Source organism: Orcinus orca, chromosome 2, assembly GCF_937001465.1.
Source record: "Orcinus orca chromosome 2, mOrcOrc1.1, whole genome shotgun sequence".
Taxonomy (NCBI): Eukaryota; Metazoa; Chordata; class Mammalia; order Artiodactyla; family Delphinidae; genus Orcinus; species Orcinus orca.
In genome coordinates, this window is record NC_064560.1 from 86,898,412 (window position 1) to 86,916,881 (window position 18,470).

General features: G+C 37.4%; 1 protein-coding gene across 2 annotated transcripts in view; it reads right to left on the reverse strand.

The window, feature by feature from the left end:
• ARIH1 (ariadne RBR E3 ubiquitin protein ligase 1) overlaps positions 1-18,470 on the reverse strand; it is a 125,001-nt gene that overhangs the window by 62,831 nt on the left and 43,700 nt on the right. For both annotated transcript variants that reach the window (XM_004276271.3, XM_033440018.2), the window contains exon 2: positions 15,862-15,929. In XM_004276271.3, coding sequence (XP_004276319.1) covers positions 15,862-15,929 — 68 coding nt within the window. The remainder of the gene's footprint in view (positions 1-15,861; positions 15,930-18,470) is intronic.

The window sequence follows — 18,470 nt, forward strand, 5'->3', positions numbered from 1 at the left end:
TTACAGAACAATTTAAATACACAAAGCCAAAAGAAAAATAACTTGAACTCCCACATACCCACCATCCAGCTTTATTTATTATTAATATTTTGCTAATTAAAAGACTTTTGGGAAGAATAAGACTTCATTCTCATATGAACTTTCAAGGCAGATCTGATACTACGCCGGACATTGTAAGAAGAAGCTAATAACTAACTATTCCCTTCATAACAGAGAAGAGAGAACTCTACACTAGAGGCCTCAGAAGACACAGATGCTCGTTTCACTGGGTATTCCAGCCACACTTAAATACGCTTGTGTCATCTTCACTGGTAGTTGTCCATGTTCTTTGGCTTGATTTTGATTATTCCAATTTACCAAGTTCTTCTAACCTGAAACCCCTGGCACTTCAACAACTGTACAGTACCCAAAACATTCTAACTTATTTACACATGCTCATTCTCCTTCCCTGAGGATCCAAAGCTTTTATTAATTTCTCAAAAGAGACCATGGCCCCCAAAACGACAAGAACCAATACTATTTTTTAAAACTATGTTCTACTCTGGGCTTCCCTGGTGGTGCAGTGGTTGATGAGAGTCCGCCTGCCAATGCAGGAGACATGGGTTCATGCCCCGGTCCAGGAGGATCCCACATGCCGCAGAGCGGCTGGGCCCGTGAGCCATGGCTGCGGAGCCTGCACGTCCGGAGCCTGTGCTCCGCAACGGGAGAGGCCACAACAGTGAGAGGCCCGCGTACCGCAAAAAAAAAAAAAAAAAAAACTATGTTTTACTTGAAAGAAAACAAAGACTGGTTTCTGTGCCCTCTGTCCAGATATGTGCATGCAAGGGAAGTCTAAACCCTCTGCTCTGCTCAGCTCAATGGTCTTTTCCTCCTGTTACACATGAACAGCACAACTCAGTAAATAAAATGAAATAAACTACTTGTGATTTATGCAATAATGGGTCTGATTCCAATTAAAGACAAAAATGATTTCTTTGAGTACAAAAAGAAATACCCTTTTATTATTCTGATAATGGTGTTTCAATATATTTAACGGAAGCCCACAGGTTGTCAATGTTAAGAGCCTATAAACCAAAGTATGTTTAAAAATCTCGCTAGGCTAAAACCAAGAATAAGCTATCAAAATATGAGACAGTATATAATTAAGATCATTTTTACATGGTTCCCTCGCAGATTAACCAAACTATATGTGGGAACTGTGCTAGTTAGCGGCAACGTTAATTGCTTTGACTAACAGAAAGAGACCTACAGCTATTTGCAGTATGTCATTCTAAGTATGCAAGAGGTAGGAGGAGAATGCTTAGGGAAGTATAGAAAATAGTACCTAACTTCAGGAAGTCAGAATGACTTAACAGTAAATGTGATAAGAATTCAGGGAATAAGGAGATCCAGGGGGCATCATACAACCCAGGACAAGAACTAGAAAACTGCTAGTACTTCAGAAACCCTCCAAACATCCCTTTCTCAGTAACAAGCTCCTTTTTCCCCCAGAGATAATCATTACCCCATTTTTCTTTATAGTTTTACCACCTAAATATGCACCCTTAAAGAATATAACTTATTTTTGCCTGTTTTTGAATTTCATATAAACAGAACCATATAGGGGATAAGTATTCTGTCAAATTTGTTTTCCTTTCACTCAATATAACAGTTTTTAAGATTCATCTATGTAGTCACTCGTAGCTCTAGTTCATTTATATTTAATTGCTGAACAGTTATATAAATATACCACAATTGTGTATCTATCTATAGACATTTGGGTTGTTTGTAGTTTGGAGCTGGTATGGGTAACGCTGCTATGAACATCCTTATATACAACTTTCAGTTTAGACATGCATATTTCTTTCTGTTAGGTACATATATCTGTGAGTGGAATTACTGGGTCAAAGATATGCATGTAAATGCTAAGAGAAAAAAATAAAAATTTTACATTTCTTTCTAAAATCATTTATTTTAACAACTTATCTGTAGACTCCTTTGGATTTTCAATGTAAATAATTCATATCATCTGTGAATATTAACTATTTAGCATCTGCCTTACAACCATTATACTTTATTATTTTCGGTATACTACTGGCTAGGATCTCCTTCAGTATGAATTGAATGTTGAACATAAGTGAAGATAACAGACACCCATGTCTTGAACTCCATCTAAAAGAAATATTTTCAACATCTCAGCATGAACTATGATATCTCCTACAGATGTTTTTACAGATTTATTAGATTAAGAAAGTTTCCTTTAATGCCCAGTTTGCTAATGGTTTCTTTTTAAAATCATGAATGATTACTAATTTTTAGCAACTGCTCCTCTGCATCTACTGAAATATTATTCTCATTAATTTGTTAACTGACCAACCATATTTAATTGTTTCAGGTTAAACCAACCTAGCATTCCCGGGATAAATCTCAGCTGGCCATGCTGGAATATTATCTTTTTTATGTATTGCTGAATTCAATTTGCAAATACTTTGGGTTTTTGTTTCCTTTTGTTTGCATCTATTTACATGATAAAACCTGTAATTTTTCTTTGGGTTTTTGTATCAAGATTGTGATAGACTTAAGAAGGTAAAAGATCCTCTTTTTCTGTTTTCTAATATAAAGTTATAAGGTTAGAGCTACTGTCTCATTAAATGTTGGTAGAAATTTCTAGTATATCCATCTGGACTTGGACTTTATAGAAAATTTCACTTTATAGTTATAGCCCCATATGGGTTTTTTATTTCTTATGTAAATTTTTATGAATTGCAAATTTCTAAGAACTTATCCATTTCATGTAAAATTTCAAATTTCAACACAGTTATTCACAATATCTTATGAGGCTGGGTTTTTGTGGGTTTTTTTAAGTATCTGCAGGATCCAAAGTGACATTCCTTTTCATTACTGATATTATTTGTGTTTTCTTTTCTTGGCTAATCTCATCTTTTGGCTTCTTAGTCCCCTTTACTGTATGTTTCTTTTCCATTTTATTAAAGTCTGCTCTGTTATTTCTTCTTCTATTTTCTCTTAATTTATTTTGTTGCTCTTTTTCTATCTTGACACATCTAGCTCATTAACTTGAGGCTTAAGATGAATGCTTAGCTCATTACTATCCTGATACATGCAATTAACACTCATTTATACACTTTTTAGCAGAAATTAGGCTGCATTCCACAATTTTCCCCCTTAACATTCAAATAGTTGCTTAAATAGCAATTATGAATATTTGAGACTTTAATCAACACTGATAGAATTTTAAATATTGGCTTAAAAAAATATAAAGGGTAGGTACAACATAAAGCCATCTATATTAATTAAAAGGTAGCACTGTTTCTAAATACATTTTCCATGATTACACTATTCTAGCTTAGCACTTATTTTCTTTCACCTACTGAGGTATCATCCTACCATCACTTCCACTTTTGCTATTGCAAAGTCAGCTGTTCTCTAGAAGAATGTAAGTATAATATACACTTTCTATATCTATTTTTCCCTCTATATACATTACATATACACACACTTTCACACTTTTTAAAAGTAATCTTTCTTGCATCTTCATTGCTTTTATGGTTTTCTCTTTATTTTTATAGTTTCACTACGATGTTTTAAAATGTGGATTTTTTACCATATTTCATAAAATCTAAAATACTTTGGGGGGCTTCCCTGGTGGTGCAGTGGTTGGGAATCTGCCTGCCAATGCAGGGGACACGGGTTCGAGCTCTGGGCCAGGAGGATCCCACATGCCGTGCAGCAACTAAGCCCGTGTGCCGCAGCTACTGAGCCTGCGCTCTAGAGCCCACGAGCCACAACAACTGAAGCCCGCGTGTCTGGAGCCCGTGCTCCACAATGAGAGAGGCCACCGCAATTAGAGGCCCGCGTACCGCCATGAGGAGTAGACCCCGCTCAGGGCAACTAGAGAAAGCCCACGAGCAGCAACAAAGACCCCGTGCAGCCAAAATTAACTAATTAATTTTAAAAAATAAAATAATATGCTTTGGTACCAAAATTTCATGATCTTATCAGAAAGTGAAATGGGAAAATTTTCACGTAAGTCACATTTTCAATCTTGCTGGACTGTATAAGGTGCCGTCAATTGAAAGATGCATTCAGATTTCAGACAGATTTCTAAGATGTGAAAAACTACATCTTAGAATCAATGAAACAGTATTTTATTATGCACGGGAACTGTCAAGCTTCTTAGGGCAATTTTGTCTCTTACTAATCTGGAAACTTAGCCATTTTACCTTCGAATATCATCTCTGCCCCATTTTCTCCTCTTTTTCTAAACTCAATGGAGACCTTCTTGTTCTATCTTCTATTTTCTTAACTTCTCTTGTGTATTTTCCATCTTTTAGTGTGTGTGCTTAATTCTGAAGTGTTTTGATCTTCTAGTACACTAAACCTCTCTTTAGCTTTGTCCAACCTGCTGTTAAATTAATCCACTGAGTCAATTTTGCTTATTTTGTCTAATAAGTTGTTTTTTCAAATCTGTACAACAGCTCATACTTTCTAGTTCCCTTATGATAGCATACCCATTTTAGTCTATGTCTGACTAATTCTAACATCTGGAGTCCCAAATTAGTATGTTTTCATTACAAAAATAATTTGAGGAAGTAGTCTGAGGCCTTACTGTTCTTTCCCTCGAAAAGATTTACACTTGCTTCTGTGCCTGGGTACATTAACAGCCTGGGACCATCTTAATCTAAGTTCAAGGCTTAAGGTTTTCTGGGCCACCCAGATGACCTGAATATATCTTCAGTCTTCAGAGGAGCTGGTTTACCTAATCCCCACTCTTGGTGGGCCGAGAACTCCAACTTTTTTCCCACTAACCAAAGGCCAACAAAAATCACAGCTCAGTCTCTTGGCCACCTCTTCTGGATCAGCACATACTTCTAGGACAAAGCAGACTGCGGTGCTTGGCTCATTTGTCTAGATTTCCACATTCTCTTGGACCTTAAGGCTGTAATTCCTATTTTTCTAATTCTTTGATGTCCTTTTTTTTTAAATTTATGTATTCATTTATTTATTTTCGGCTGCTTTGGGTCTTTGTTGCTGTGCGTGGGCTTTCTACTAGTTGTGGTGAGTGGGGGCTACTCTTCGTTGCGGTGCACGGGCTTCTCACTGCGGTGGCTTCTCTTGTTGCGGAGCACAGGCTCTAGGCATGCGGGCTTCAGTAGTTGTGGCACATGGGCTCAGTAGTTGTGGCTCGTGGGCTCTAGAGCGCCGGTTCAGTAGTTGTAGTGCAAGGGCTGAGTTGCTCCGCGGCATGTGGGATCTTCCCAGACCAGGGCTCGAACCCATGTCCCCTGCACTGGCAGGCAGATTCTTAACCACTGCGCCACCAGGGAAGTCCATTCTTTGATGTTCTTGATTTTTTAAAAGATGTTTCAATATTTCATCTAGCTTGTATTATTGTATTTAGTGGATGGAATAGTCCAAATTACCAGAAGTTTCCCAGTCTCCTGTATTTTCTGTCTCAGTTAAAACCCCTTCACATCTCTTACATCAACACTCTGCTTTCAATTAACTGTCACCAACGTAAGTCAAGCCAACATTTTCCTTTTATCTGTATTATTGAAATAGTCTTCCAATTCGCCTTCCTGCCTCCAATCAGCTCATACTGCTACTGTAAGATTTTTTTCTACAATAATGCTCTTGTATTACATTTCTGCATAAAACAACTTACTCAATAGGAAAGAAGTCCAAATTTATTTGCTAAGCATTCAAGGTCCTTCCTACTAAACACATCCAATCATTTCCCCTCTATTCTTCATGTACTCTAACCACTCTAAATCTCATTACCATTCAATATATGTTCCTTGAACTCCCTCCACACCAACTTATTTTCTGAACCTGAAATGCCCAGATTTCCACATTGCCCTTCCACCCACCGCCCTTCCAGGTCCAATCAAATGCCATCTCATCAATAAATTCTTTCTCACCTAAGTCAGAAATAGCCTTTTATGGAGCCAGAAGGGAAAAGCTCCACGTGCCTCTTTGTCTGCGTGGGCCAGAGAGTTCTGCATGCAGACTAGCAGGCCAAGATCTGAGCCACAGCAGGATTTTTATTTCAGATTTTAATAACCTTTTGTATGTGTTGAAAACCAAACCTTTTTAACAAGTTTTTTAAGCTTGTCATAAAAAACAGGAGTCTTTTACAGTGAAAAACACACAGGGGAAAAAATCATCTATTTTGATGCACCCTTTGATAATGATAAAACGCCTCACACATCACTCTCTATAGTGCACAAAATGAATGAGTTCTGGGCTAAGTAGAAAAAAAGGTCATGTTGTTTTTGTTTTCTTTTAGAATCATTACCTTCTACCATCTTTTAACCATCTGATCTCTATAGTAGAAACACTATCATAATTAACATAGTTAAGTGTGAAACTTGTCTTATTTTAATGTAAAGATATGCTTCCTGGGCTTCCCTGGTGGCGCAGTGGTTGAGAGTCCGCCTGCCGATGCAGGGGACGCGGGTTCGTGCCCCGGTCCAGGAGGACCCCACGTGCCGCAGAGCGGCTGGGCCCGTGGGCCATGGCCGCTGGGCCTGCGCATCCGGAACCTGTGCTCCGCTGCGGGAGAGGCCACAGCAGTGAGGGGCCCGCACACCGGGGGGAAAAAAAAAAAAAAAAAAAAGATATGCTTCCTTTTTCCTACAGGCAGTCTCTCTCCTTCCTCACAATCCTACTGTGCAGGTACTATTGTTGCTCTTGTCAATATTTTCAGAAATGTTATTTTTTTTTAAGTGAAATTCTAGCCCACACTTTGATGTCATGTGTTCCCTCTATCTTTCAAATTTCAAGGGTCCCCTTGACCCTCTCCCTTACCCCAGGAAGCCTTGGAGACCTTACCCTGGCTCTCTGGACTTTGCATACTTTAAATAATATAACTACCCTTAATTACCTGAAAAAAAAAAAAAGCTTCATAATTTTCATACCTTATTACTTATTTTAATGGGTTGTTAATTTCAGTCCTGTAGTTTCATTTTGTTTAGATAGGGCTAGGCAAGAAAAAAAATAAAGACAACCATATTCAGCAGTGGGAAAAAAAAGAGAAACAAATAACCTTTTATGTATTCTCATAAAACTTTGTATCTAAGTACCTTGGGGATAGAAACTACGTATGATACACTGTTGCGTGTACCTCTTCATCACTAAACTTCTGCTCAATGTCTTACACATAACTAATAGGCAAAAACATTCTTGAAATTTATAAAGCAGCAAGATGGCAGGGAGACTAGGGACAACAGAATGGATTTAAAAAATAAAAAATAAAAGGAAATAAGTTCACATCAGGTAACTAAAGGAAAAAACTGCTCCAAGTTCATACAGCTAGTAGGTGGTAGAGCAAAGATCCATGTTCTTAACCACTATAGTATAATAAGACAGTACATTTGCTGCTTTCCACACACTGCTCCCCAATAATACCTGAGTTGTTTAAAGAGGAAAGACCTCACTATACAGAATAGTAATGAATGCTATCACAAAAGCCAGGCATCTGACAAACCAAATTTACTTTCACATTCCAGCAGTTAACTGTGAAATGGTATACTATTATTAATGTGCTTAAGGAAAGCTCCATACTATCATAATAACATACAAGGGCTAACTCTAGTACCTAATCACTAAATGGGTGTTAATGCTTCAGAATGAAAAGTGAAAAGCTATTTGTAACATAGTCTGGAAAAGACTGATATCAGTTTTTAAGATTCTTTGATCATACCAGTCCATTTAAAGTAGTGAGTCATCAGACACCTGTATTTCCCCTCACCTCAGACAGGCCAGTTAACTCATTAACACTCACCTTATATACTGTCAACTAAAATGAGTCTTAAAATACCTGTAAGAGAAGAAATCTCAGCTGCAGGAAAGAAGATAACTGACTTTTTACTTGTTACCAACTTTAAAGGAGCTTAATTTGGCACAGGGTGGCTGTGGTGGGGGTGTTTTGGCTCTAACTCCTGCCAAACGAAAATCTGATTTACATGCACGTAATAAGTTAAATAAAAGTTCTATTGTAGAAAACAAAACCTAGAACGGGCTGAATTTAATTAAAATATTTACTAAACACTAACTATATATATTAGGAGTTGTGTTAGGTGCTAGGAATGAAAGACTAGTGAGGTATTTTCTACACAAGGAACTCTAACAGAAGTGGTGAAATATTAAACCAAATACATATTAAAGCACAAAGAAAAGAGTAATTAACTGTCTTCAGAAATAAGAAAAGTCATCTTAGATGTAAACCTTAAGCAGGGCTTTGAAGAACAATCAGGACACAGGACAATAAGAAAGGCATGCTAGGAGAGGGCCCATGACAGTATAATTCCAAAGGTGCTCCCTAGAGCTGTGGAGCTAACAGCCTACATTGACACACACAGAAACCCTGTGGTCAGATGAAGGAAACATTTCCAAAGTTGAGGCAACACAAAAATGAATTTGGTGACCACCTTAAAAGTTCTGTACTACTAATGTGTAGTGTAAGAAATAAAGAGGGGACTTCCCTGGTGCTGCAGTGGTTAAGAATCCGCCTGCCAATGCAGGGGACCCGGGTTCGAGCCCTGGTCCAGGAAGATCCCACATGCCGTGGAGCAACTAAGCCTGCATGCCTCAACTACTGAAGCCCACATGCCTAGAGCCCGTGCTCCACAACAAGAGAAGCTACCGCAATGAGAAGCCCGCGCACCGCAACGAAGAGTAGCCCTCGCTCTCCACAACTAGAGAAAAGCCCATGTGCAGTAACGAAGACGTAGCCAAAAATAAATTAATTTAAATAAATAAAGAGAAAATTCAGAAAGGCAGACAGAAGCTGGAATTGTCATAAAAAGAAAGAGAAGGACAACTCACTTTCTCAGTCTCTCCTGCTGGGAGGATAAATGCCTGGCAGGAGCAGGGTGATCTTTAGTTTATGTATAGTACTGAAGAAGGGTCAATGAGAAATTCATTCTACCGAAGAGGTAAGGAGATATCCAGCTTTCAAAGGCTGCAACAGCAGAAGTACTTACTAGTCATGGTGTCACATGCCCAATATTTGATGCTACGAGCTGTGATGCCTGTGCCCAATGGCAACAGCAACAGCTCTTCCATTAGAATAGTTTGACTCTGATTTCTGGCATTGTCTTGGACTCACATACTTCGTGGCTGATTCTCAATACGTAATGTCTTTTCCACTTAACCTCTTAAAGTTTGTTTACAACTAAAAATCCTGACTGATAACACCAGGAGACGGTTCACCATATGACAAATGAAATAATGGAAGGAACATCCCACAAAAATTATGATAGAATCAAAGCCCAGATGGAAAGGTTGGCCTTAAAGAAGAAGGACAGATTTGTTATTGCTGCATTTCTGATTCTCCGATTTTCTCTGTTTTGCTTCACCTGTAGAAGCATGGGAAGAAACCCAGTGAATAGAGAAAATTCTATTTAATTTGTAAAACAGAAATGAAATAAACCTATAGAGTTGAAAAGCAGAAGGCTGGATAAGAAAGAAAACAGCAAAGATCTGGAAAACGGCTACTAGAGGCAAGAGACCAAAAAGTTAAAATGGCCCCTCCCCACCTGCACCAAAACGTATTTTTAAAAAGAATAAATCACTCGGTTTTAGGATCAGGACAGATCTGTTTAAACTGTAGACTAGAAGGCCGGGGGGCAAGTAAGAAGAATTATTGGCAAGAATCTATTTATACTTTTATTGCCCTCACTGGACCATGAATTCCTCCCTCCAGGGCTGGGACTATGGCTCACTAATGAATAAAATAAAAGAAACATTTGTATGCCTAGTATATGGAAATAAGAAAGAAGAGCAGAGCAGACTAAATTTACAATTACACTTCACAATTTTGACTAAGAATCATCTTTAAGTATGTCAAATGAATCGAAATAACACTTGAATACATTCTGTGTTACCCACTGGGAAGCAAGATCTTTTTTTAATGTTATGTAACAAAATTTATTGGACATATTGTCTAACTTTGTAATTCCTGGGATCCTAAATAATTACAAGATCATCATACCTTCATTTTTATACTCACGAATTGGGAGGCGCACAGTGTCACCGAGGCTAAACCTCCTTACATTCCATACTTCTTTTCATTTTCCAAGGGTATTAATGGGGTGAGGGGAGAGGGGTGAGGGGAGAGGGAGGAATGGAAAGGGGCCTAGGCATTGGCACTTAAAAAAATTCTCAGGTGATTCTAATGTACAGCCACTTTAATAGTTTATCAATTGATTCTCTTGTGTCTCCTAGGTATTGATTATATTGTCTATATAGAATTTCTCTTCCTTTTTTAAAAAGAAAGTGTTTTCATTAAAAATTATAAAGTTCTTCTGTGATTATTGAGGAAAATTCACAGAATACAAAAAAGCATAAAGAATCTTTTAAAAAATCCATAATCCTCCTATCCCCAAAACAATCTTCATGTCACTTATTTAATTTTCCATATTTTACTTTATTTATCAGAACTTCCAATACATTTATTTAAATGGTGGTGACAGCCAGTAACTAACGTTTCAAAATTAAATATAATTTTGCTGTAGATTATTAGTTGATACCCTTTATTAAGCTAAGAAATTATCTTTTTAGTTTGCAAAAAAGTTTTTCTAACACAGGGGTAAATGCACAATATTATTAAATACATTGCTGGCATTCATTATAATTACCTTTTGGTTTCTCTTCATTACCCTGTTAAAAGTAGTAAATGTTATAGACAAATCTTTTCTCCAATGGTGACCCATTCTTGCATTCCTAGGAGAAATCCTACTAGACCATTAATTCTTTCAATTCAATTATTTTATCCATGAATTCAAAAGGTATGTTCATAATGAAGATGGTTTTCTTATGCTGTCTTTGTCAAATTTTGTAACCAGGGTTATTCTGATTTGGCTAACATGAATTAATGATGTCCTATCTTTTTCTATGTTCTGAAATAGTTTTTCAGAACTAGAAAAACTAGCAGTTCCTTAAAGGTTTATTAAGACAGAACTTGCCCATAAAATCATCTAGTGCTTTTGGGGGAAGGAGAGGGATCTTTTAGTATATTTATTACATTTTTCCACAGTTGTTTTTGTATTTTTTTTGGGGGGGGGGGAGCGGTAATTTCCATTTCTAAGCTTTCAAACTTAATGGTAAAAGTGGTATACACAGTATTAATTTAAAATTTTGAAATATTTTTCCTAACCATAATTATGCATTATTGCCAATATTGTTTATTTGTGACTTTTCCTCCTACCGAATCACATTTGCCAATGGTTTATTTACCTCCCTTTTTTCAAAACAGACTTTACATTTATTTATTCATTCATTCATCCATTCATTCATTTATTTATGGCTGCGTTGGGTCTTCGTTGCTACACATGGGCTTTCTCTAGTTGCAGCGAGCGGGGGCTACTCTTCGTTGCGGTGCGCGGACTTCTCATTGTGGTGGCTTCTCTTGTTGTGGAGAACGGGCTCTAGGTGTGTGGGCTTCAGTAGTTGTGGCACGCGGGATCTAGAGTGCAGGCTCAGTAGTTGCGGCGCACGGGCTTAGCTGCTCCTAGGCATGTGAGATCTTCCTGGACTAGGGCTCAAACCCGTGTCCCCTGCATTGGCAGGCGGATTCTTAACCACTGCGCCACCAGGGAAGTCCTACTTTTTTAATGGCAGTTTCAAGCTCAAACCAAAACTAAGCAGAAATTACAGAGGTTACCCATATACCCCACCGCCACTCACACACACACAACACAACCTCCTCCACCATCAACACCTCACATAAGAGTGGTATATTTGATGCAATCAATGAACCTACACTGACACATCATTATCACCCAAGTCCATAGTTTATTTACATTAGGGGTCAGTTTTGGGGGTGTACATTCTATGGGTTTAGACAAATGTATAGTGACATATACCCATCATAACAGTTTCATACAGAACACTTTCACTGCCCTAAAAATCCCTTTTGATCCACATACTCATCCTTCCCTCCCTCTAACCACGATCTTTTCATTATTTCCATAATTTTGCCTTTTCCAGAATGCCATATAGTTGGAATCATACAGTATGCAACCTTTTTAGATTGGCTGCTTCCACTTAGTAATATGCATTTAAGGTTCTTCCATGTCTTTTCATGGCTTGATAGCTCATTTGTTTTTAGCAATGAATTACATTCCATTGTCTGGATGTGCCACAGTTTATTCACCCATTCACCTACTGAAGGACATCTTGACTGTTTCCAAGTTTTAGCAATTATGACTAAAGATGCTATGAATATCCATGTGCAGGTCTTGGTGGGCTTAAGCTTTCAACTCATTTGGGTAAATACCAAAATGCGTGACTGGACTGTATGGTAAGAAACTGCCAAATTGGAAGCAAAGTGGCTGCACCATTTTGCAGTCCCACCAGCAATGAGTGAGAGTTCCTGTTGCTCCACATCCTCATCAGTATTTGGTGGTGTGTTTTGAAATTTTTTTTTCTCCCTTGGCCACACTGCGCAGCATGTAGGATCTTAGTTCCCCAACCGGGGATCAAACCCATGGCCCCTGCAGTGGAAGCTCGGAGTCTTAACCACTGGACTGCCAATGAAGTCCCTGTGTTTTGGATTTTGGCTATTCTAATAGGTGTGTAGTGGTAATTTTAACTAGCAGTTTCATTTTAATTAGCAGTGCCCTAATGATGATGTATGATGTTAAATATATCTTCATACGCTTATTTGACATCTGTGTATCTTCTTTAGTGAGGTATCTATTAAGATTTTTGCTCATTTTAAAATTGGTTCTTTTTCTTACTGTTGAGTTCCAAGAATTCTTTGTATATATTGGCTAACAGATATCTTTTGCAAATATTTTCTCCCTGTCTGTGGCTTGTTTTCTCATTCTCTTGATATTTCCCTTTTTAAAAATCCATTTCAAAGAGCCATCTTTCTGCTTTATTTATTTTTGTTCTCTAATTCATTAATGTTGCTTTCATTTTAAATACCTATTCTACTCTCTTTGGGTTTATTTTTCTAACCTTCCTGTTTCAAAGCCTCACTTTGTTTTCTACCTATTTATCTTTTTTCTTATAGATACTAAGACTGTAAATCTCCCTGTATCTCTTCAGCTACATCCCACATTTGTCCTCTCATTATTTAGTTCTAATTATTTTAATAATTTCATTTTGGGATTCTAAGAGTTTTTTGCAAGAGTGAAAATAGAACACATATCAATTTTTCTTGGAATTTATTATAGCCCAGAATGTGATCAATTTGAAAATAATATACTCTGAACAGTACACCAAATACCAATTCATATTTTAAATCCTCTCTATGTTTATTTATTGATAAACAGTCTAGAAGAAAACTCTAGTGTAACAGTTATATGTCGAGACAGCATCCACAAAACGAATAAAATGAGTATGTTGGATACGGTTGAAATAAACAATTCAAGATGGCTAAATAGCAGAATGGAGGCAGAAAGAAAAGCAAGTTAGTGAATTAAAGGTAAACCTGAGGAACTTTCACAGACCAAAGTAGAAAGACAAGTACAGAAGAAGCATTTTGAAAAAAGGTGAAAAAAATCCAGAAGTTTCAACATGTAACCAACAGGAATTCTAGAAAGCACCAAGAGAATGGAGAAAAGATAATATTAAAGAAATAACAGATAAGAATTTCCCAAACCACAAACATGAGTCCTCATACTTAAAGTGCCCAACTAGCTATGTTTTCAAAACCTACTCCAAAATTTCAGAATATTAAGGATTTCTCTTACAGCACTCAAAAACTGATCACATATGAAACCTGACTTAAATGACTAAAGGATGTATTATTCTAGAAGGAAAAAAAGTACATCTGGAGAAAACAGTAGGGTGCAAGAAACAAATTAGCCAAAAAAAAAAACAGAAGTTAAATACATTGATAGTAAAAATGCTTAACATGAAATGAAAAATTCAAATATTATCAACTTATCCAACTGAGAGGGAAAGAACGGACGATAGAGAAGAAAAGTATGCTACAGTTTTTGTCTTATGCAGGGCATGGATACAAACAGTGTGACTAAATATTGTTATAAACTTTGCATATACATATAACTATGCATATACAAATTGTAAGGGTGACCCCTAGAAAAGCTAAAATAAAATATATAACTTTGAAATTATAACGGGGGGAAAAAGGGAAAGAAAACTTGATCAAACCAAGAAAGTAGCCAAGAAACTAACCAAACAGAAAACACGGTAAATATAAAGCACAAATTAAGGTAAATCAGTAGTGAAATATAAACATATTAGTAATTATGAAATAAAGTGTAGCAGTGCTACTATCAGACAACATAGGATATAGTAATGTGAAACTCATTAAATGACACAAAAAGATATTGCATAATGATTTAAAAACACTATTTAAAAATTTACAAGTACCCAATAACATATCTCCAGAAGATTTTAAAACAGAAACTGAAATTACAAGGAGAAACTGAAAAGTTCATACACATTAGAAGTTCCCAGAAGCTGCCTAATTTTCAATTCATACTCATCACACTTAAGTTCTACAATAGTTAATTGAAAAATGCTTTCAGCAGTGTCAACAGTGTTGTAGGACAAACTTGAGAATGTCTTTGGAGAGATATATTAATAAGAAACAAACTGTAAATAAGTCTAGTTCAGTAGAAGAGTATCAGATGTAAACAATGAAAACTACTTTTTTCCTAAACTTTCTTGTGTCACAAAGTAAGTGTGAAAATAAATATGAGCAAAATTAAGAAATACCACTGACTTCAAAAAAGGCGGTCAGCTCCACGGGAAAAAGAAAAAAAAGAAAAATCACACTAGTCAAGGATTTTATTCTTCATGAACCTTGGGAAAGCTGTATAGTATGTGTTTAAGAACATAAGCTTTGGAGTCCAACAAACCTGAGTTTGAGTGCTAACTCCTTGCGTTACAAAAACTGAGATAAATACATCAAGCTCTTAATCTCCATATCAATTAAGTGGGGATAATTTGTAGCTCCATAAAGCTATCACCTGGATAAAATTAAATAATGCCTGGCACAGAGGACTCAATAATTAAGAATTATTGTTGTTACTATTAAATTGTAGCTGGGGTGCAAGATGTGAGAAACTGGGTAATATTCTTGGTATTATTTAATATCTGTTTTGCAGAGTGCTTTTGATTTTAAAAATCAAATGGGAAATATTTTCCATTTACTTCTCATATTTGGGTTCTCAGTTCATAACAAAAACTAGTTGTAATTTTAAAATTAAAATTGCTAATTTTAGACTGAGAGAATAAGGCTGATAGAATAAAGGCTCTCACCCTACCACAAAGTGCCCCAAATTTCCAATTTAAGGAAGAGAAAAAGATAAAGAATGGCACTATTATTATCATTCTCCAGTCCCAGTAATTTCTTCCCTTTTGGAACCAGAAACATTTCCAGAGAGAAAATACCCAATGGAATTTAATCCTGCACAGAAACCAGAGAACAAACCAGTCAGTCCAAACAGCTGTTTTGGTGGCAAGGATACCCTGAGTAACTTCTTTGTTTTTACTGAAGAAATGTCATTATTACACCTAAGGTAGATTTAAAGGTTTATGGGCATGAAGGTTTTAAGTAATTAAAGGAAGATCTTATTCGTGTGCTCCACGAATATATCAAGCCCTTTACGTATTTTTAGTTCTCAGTACTCAAGAGGATACATTTTAGAAGACACAGAAGCAGAGCCCCCACACCTCACCTCCAAAATAAAAGGAGAAATATTAAGCCTGAGCTCCCTTAACACTAAGTTTATTGCAAAACTTACAGATGGGGAATACATTAAAGCAAATACCACTTGTACACTGGTTTGTTCACATACTTACTTGTGTCTCATAAATTCAGTTCAACAGGCTCTCTGTGTTACTTCTAAGTATAAAGCTGACAATATAGTTCCTTACCTTTCCATTAGCTTCTCTTTATCCCAATTGAAGTGGCTAAGGAGTATTCTTGTGATAGTTGCTGGATTCTAAAGAAGGGGGAAAAAAAGTCATTTTAAGGTAATAGCACTTCACTGACATTTAGTGAATTTTTAGGTTGAATTTAAAGTTCTACAACACCCCACCCAAATTTCCTTTCCTAAGATATTTCTTTATTCCCCTAAGAAAATACAAACTGTTTATGGAGGACACCAAGGGGGGAAAGGTGTGTGTGGGGGGATGAATTGGGAGATTGGGATTGACACATATACACTAATATGTATAAAACAGATAACTAATAAGACCTGCTGTACAAAAAATAAATAAAATTAAATCTTAAGGAAAATACAAAGTTTTAATTATAAGATCAAGACTATTTAAAAATAGTTTGTCACACTAATATGTCAGGTTTCTATGGGAGTCTAAAGTAGAATTCAAAATAAGCCAAGAAAAAATGAAATGAAAAACTACTGTATAATTAAGCGCTAATTAAAGTGAACCTTTTTGCATTTAGATTTAACAGACTGCCGCATCGGCACACTGTAAATCAATAAAATTTCTAAAATTTTACGTAATGAATAGTTCAAATGAATCCAAACCATTTTTAATTCAGAAGGTCCTTCAGACATATTTAATGAAAACAACAAAATATCTGTACTATGAAATAATTTATAGAATATAATCTTCAGTTGCTATTTCGTTTCTAGAAGGAAAGGCTACCACCATGAAATAAGCCCAAAGTTGACTGCCTTATCATTCAATGATGTCACAAATACTTCCATTTCCCTTGAAACTAGTGAGCAGAATTTTAACTCAAAAGGCAATGGGCCAATAAAGATGTTAAAAAAAATAAAAATGAAAGATCCAAGAAAAAAAAAAAAAGGCAATGGGGTGGGGAGGCCCTCGGCTGGGGACTTCCCTGGTGGCGCAGTGGTTAAGAATCCGCCTGCCAATGCAGGGAACATGGGTTCGAGCCCTGGTCCAGGAAGATCCCACATACCAAGGAGCAACTAAACCTGTGCGCCACAACTACTGAGCCTACACTCTAGAGCCCGCGAGCCACAACTACTGAGCCCATGTGCCACAACTACTGAAGCCCGCGCGCCTAGAGCCCGTGCTCCAGGCAAGACAAGCCACTGCAATGAGAAGCCTGGGCAACGCGACGAAGAGTAGCTCCTGCTCGCCGCAAGTAGAGAAAGCCTGCGTGCAGCACAAAGATCCAATGCCCCCAAAAATAAAATAAATAAAAATTAATTTTTTTAAAAGGCAATGGTGGGGGTGCCTTCCCTGGTGGTGCAGTTGTTGAGAGTCCGCCTGCTGACGCAGGGGACACAGGTTCGTGCCCCGGTCCGGGAAGATCCCACATGCCGCGGAGCGGCTGGGCCCATGAGCCATGGCCACTGAGCCTGCCCGTCCGGAGCCTGTGCTCCGCAACAGGAGAGGCCACAGCAGTGAGAGGCCCACGTACCGCAAAAAAAAAAAAAAAAAAAAAGAATAAAGGCAATGGGGGGCTTCCCTGCTGGCCCAGTGTTTAAGAATCTGCCTGCCAATGCAGGGGACACAGGTTTGAGCCCTGGTCCAGCAAGATCCCACATGCCGCGGAGCAACTAAGCCCGTGTGCCACAACTACTGAGCCCACGTGCCACAACTACAGAAGTCCGCGCACCTAGAGCCTGTGCTCCGCAACAAGAGAAGCCACCGCAATGAGAAGCCTGCGTACCACAACGAAGAGTAGCCCCCGCTCGCCGCAAGTAGAGAAAACCCACGCACAGCAACGAAGACCCAATGCAGCCAAAAATAAATTTAAAAAAAAAAAAAAAAGGCAACAGGGACTAAGAGATGGATGAAATCCAACTCATTCAAAGATACTAGAGCTAGTTACAATGTCAGAAGTGAAAGTCAAACCTGAGTCTGCTTATTTGTACTTCATGTATGACTTTATTACATCAAATAACATTATAAAAAAGGCCTCCGTATATAAACTACTTTTATTTCACCATAGTTAGACAACAGTATTAGTTAACTACTGATTTAGTTAAAAAGTAATCCTGTATAAAAATGTCATGAAAGAAATCCCTATCAATTATTCTCAATAATACCATTTTTCACAGAAAAAGTCACATACATCCACTTCCCCTTTGGCAAAAAAGTCGAAGATGCAGACATTATAAGTCCCAACCCTCCACTCCAGGCACATTTTGCTAATCCATCCAGGTATTCCTTACTTCTTGAACCCAGACTCCCTTAAGAATCCTCCTTTAACACTTGAGAAAGACACTCCCAATCTAGAAGAATTAATATGTGAAAAGGAACCTATTAGCTGATCCTAAGTTGTAATATTTGTACAGAATATAGACATTGTCAAGTGTCCAGAAATATGATACAACAGGTTTTTACAATAGGATTTGCCTACAATTGAAATAGTTATTCATTTAGTCATATGTAAAATAAGGGCAATAATCCTATTAATTGGGAAAATTAAGTCTAGTCGTATCCACTGGGATTTTGCAAATATAACTTTGCGGCATCCAATGCATGATATAATCTCTGCCACTAGACAGCACACTTGGGGGAAAATGTTTCAGGAATTG